The sequence below is a fragment of the Acyrthosiphon pisum genome, unplaced genomic scaffold, assembly GCF_005508785.2.
Source record: "Acyrthosiphon pisum isolate AL4f unplaced genomic scaffold, pea_aphid_22Mar2018_4r6ur Scaffold_21724;HRSCAF=24691, whole genome shotgun sequence".
Classification (NCBI taxonomy): Eukaryota; Metazoa; Arthropoda; class Insecta; order Hemiptera; family Aphididae; genus Acyrthosiphon; species Acyrthosiphon pisum.
Window position 1 is genome coordinate 63 of NW_021771222.1, and position 4,165 is coordinate 4,227.

General features: G+C 39.6%; 1 protein-coding gene across 1 annotated transcript; it reads left to right on the forward strand.

Annotated features, from left to right (window-relative positions):
• The first annotated feature begins 905 nt into the window (after positions 1-905).
• Positions 906-2,633, forward strand: LOC103309727 (ATP-dependent DNA helicase pif1-like). Its single transcript, XM_016805196.1, has one exon. The coding sequence runs from the start codon at positions 906-908 to the stop codon at positions 2,631-2,633; it is 1,728 nt and encodes a 575-aa protein (XP_016660685.1).
• The last annotated feature ends 1,532 nt before the right edge of the window (positions 2,634-4,165 follow it).

Consider the following 4,165-nt stretch of genomic DNA (forward strand, 5'->3'; position numbering starts at 1 on the left):
AAGAATACATCGAGGAGACTGTATACATTTCTGATGGTGGTTACCCGACTTATCGTAGACCGAACAATGGACTTGTGGTCAACATCAGAGGCCATCCTGTCAGCAATGAGTTTGTTGTCCCGTATAACCCCTACTTGCTGGTCAAGTATGATGCACACATAAATGTTGAGGTGTGCTCTACCGTGAAGAGCGTAATGTATTTGTATAAATACGTCTACAAGGGCCATGTAGGAATATAAAATTTAAACCCAATGTTGTCATTCAAAAAATTAAAAAACTTAAAAAATTATAAGGATAAAAAATATTTAAAAATATAATTTTTTAAGAAAAACATTGTTTTATAAGCGACTTGAAACTATGTAAAAATTTATTTTCAAAAAAATGTACACTTTCTGAAATAATGAGTATTTAATGATAAAAGAATCACCCGGTGTATATATATATATATTATTTTATTCTTGAATGTTTATGATATACGTTGATGTGGATTTCAGTTACATAAACTCACGGTACGTCAGTCCACCTGTTTGGAGGTTATTTTCGTATGAAATGCATAACAAGAGTCATACGATCATTAGACTTCCTGTCCACCTGGAAGACTATCACAACGTGTACTTTGGACCTGGACAGGTACTAGAGCAGGTGCAGAACGCGGCTCTGGCTCGAACCAAACTCACAGCATTTTTCGACCTCAACGTGACAGACGTAGAGGCTAGACAGTACCTTTACCAAGAGATACCAATACATTACACTTGGAACGCGTCTAGGAGAAAATGGTCACGACGTCAAAGACATATGACGTACGAGACGTTGGCTCGAATGTACATTGTCAACCCACTTGATCGTGATCGTTTCTACCTACGATTGCTACTTCTACATAAGAGAGGCCCACAGTGTTTCGGGACATGAGGAAGGTAGACGGGATAGAGCATCCAACATACGCGGCTGCAGCCGTCGCGATGGGACTTGTGGAAGACGACCGAGCTATGTTGGCGTGCATGGCTGAATCAGCAACATTGGACACTCCAGTCCAGCTTCGTTACCTTTTTGTGACAATGCTATTGCACTGTGAGATCACAAACCCGCTGGCATTGTATCAAGCCAGCGAACCTCACATGTTGCAAGACTTCAACCACCGATTGAAAGACATTGGCCGCGCGAGGGCTGCGTGTTTGGACGCAATCAACAGGATGCTTCGTGGTCACGGAAAATCGCTTGCGGACTACGGTTTGCCACTACCGGACGTCACATTGCTGGAAGAAGATCCGGACGATGACATGTTTGGTGCTATAGACACGGCGGTGCGCTGGACCGTACAATTGGACAATTTGAACGACGAACAACGGACAGTGTTCAATCGTGTGATGGCAGCCGTAGACGACAACAGAAACATATCAAAACTTTTCTACATTGACGGTCCCAGAGGAACAGGTAAAACAACACTATACGGATGCCTCATATGGTCGCTTCGCAACCAAGGGCGATCCGTGTTATCCGTGGCTTTTACAGGAATCGCTGCGTCGCTCATGGACGGGGGCATGACAGTGCACTCGACGTTTGGATTGCCGTTCGGTACACTGAACGACGATTCGACGTCGACCATCACCTTGCAGTCGTTGCGTGCTCAGAGGATACGTGACGCAGCACTCATTGTCTGGGACGAAGCGCCCATGTCTCCGGGACTACAACTCACAGTGGTCAATAGGTTACTCCAGGACATCATGGGTTCAGAATTGCCGTTCGGCGGTAAACCGGTACTATTCGCTGGTGACTTCAGGCAGATTCTACCTGTTGTGCGCAGGGGAACAAGGAGTGACATTGTCAGGTCATCTATCAAATACAACTCTTTGTGGCGCAACCTGGAACAGTTCAATTTGACACGGAACATGCGCGCTGATAACGACGCTGACTTTGCAACATGGTTGCTTCAGCTCGGGAGTGGCCAATTGCCAGCGGTCGACGGTGTTCAGGACACTGTTGTAATACCCCGGGAAATGGTATGTGAAGTCAATAATTTGATTGATTTTGTTTTTCCACAGCAAATGTCGTTGGCTAACGTCAACGAGTTTGCTCGGAAAATAATTTTATGTCCCAGGAACGACGAATGCAGGCAAGTCAATTATACGGTGTTACAACGCATTGAAGGAGTTCACCGAACCTATACAGCCATAGACACTGTGGTGGTAGACGACCCCGACGAAGTGGCCAATTATCCGACAGAGTTTCTCAACACTCTGGAACCAGACGGACTGCCGCCGTATAACTTGACACTAAAGGTCGGTTCTATTGTCATGTTGCTTAGGAACCTAGATTCAAAGAGACGTCTTTGCAATGGTACACGGTTGGTTGTTACTGAACTGCGACGATACAACTTCAAAGCGAGGATGTTGTCTGGTGGTGCACAGGAAGATATAGTCATACCTGCAATACCACTCACGTCGAGTGGTGAAGACGACATGTCCATTATAATGCGACGAGTGCAATTTCTCGTACGTTTGTCGTTTGCTATGACCATTAACAAGTCACAGGGTCAAACATTCGATAGAGTTGGATTGCTCCTGCCTTCACCGGTGTTCATGCACGGACAACTATATGTAGCGTTTTCACGAACTTCATGTTCAAGAACTTTATGAACATCGAATCCTATCTGTGTGATCCAAGTCTGTGTGACAAGTCTGTGTGACACATAATTAATAATCAGTCGTAAGTACGACTCGCGGAGGAGAGAAAGTTCAACAACCTCCACGTGGTTCTCTCTGGATGCGGATTTTGCAATGTATTTGTATCAAATGTCAAACATGCATTTAAACTAGCTGCGAGTCGCACAATAGGAGGTAAATTATTTAGAATTCATTATGTACTCAAAAATATATCAGCAGATATTTGTATATAATTGTATTGTTTCAGAAACATTATACTAGAAACAACTTTATCAATGCAGTTGTAACAGACACACAAGAAAAAGAATCAATATTGTACTACTACTTAGAGCTAGAAAAAATTCGACAACCTGCACGTACTCCTCTCTTGATGCGGATTTTGCAATGTATTTGTATCAAATGTCAAACATGCATTTAAACTGGCTGCGAGTCGCACACTAAGTGGTAAATTATTTAGAATTCTTTATGTACTCAAAAATATATCAGTAGATATTTGTATATAATTGTATTGTTTCAGAACATTATGCTAGAAATGACTTCATCAATGCAAATGAAACAGACAAACAAGAAAAAGAATCATCATTGATTACTAATTTGTCTCTAAACCATACTCTGTTAATCATAAGAGTTCCTACAACTAACACTTAATTTTTATTCATTGTGAATTTGTAACTGATGTAGCACATGCATATATATATGTATATATATACATTTAAATTGTAAGTTTCATACACAAATTATTATAATTTTAAAAGCATATTTCTACTATAACCAAGGTTTGTAAGAGATTTTCAATTTAGTTAGTTATGATGTTAGTTAATGATTTTAAAACATCGATGTATCTTTTAAAGCATAAACTGCATCATGTCTTGCCTCCCATCTAGTAACACACACTTTTTTAGAACTTTCTTTTTTATTATGTTTGCTACATTGTCACCAATTGTTAAGGAAGCCCATCGTGGTCCACTTTTACTGAATAAATTAAATATTTCTTGGACAGTATCAAAAAACGATGAAAATTTTGTTGTACTTCTTGCTACATCAGAGAGTACCAAATTAAGATTATGGGCATTAGGAACAATATCCAAAATTCTTTTTTTTTACTCCATTGTGTATTCCACTCATTACTGATGCCCCATCAAAACCCTGTCCACGACACTTATTTATATCAATACCAAACTTTATTAAAATTTCGAGTATTAAATTGACATGGTCTTTAGCAGCATGTTCATGTAAAGCAAAAAAACCTAAAAATAATTCCTTAATATCTATTTTTTTTAGTGTGTAATTTAGACTAGTACATCTTATTATCACACTAACTTGATCCACTTTACAAATATCTTGAGTAGAATCAATAACAATTGCAAAACATGGTGCTTCTCTAATTTCTTGACAAATTATATTTTGTATATTTGTTGCTAATAAATCAATTACTTCATTTTGTATGCTCCAACTCAAATATTTGACCTTATTTTCTTCAACAGTTAAAAGCGTATTCAAAACTG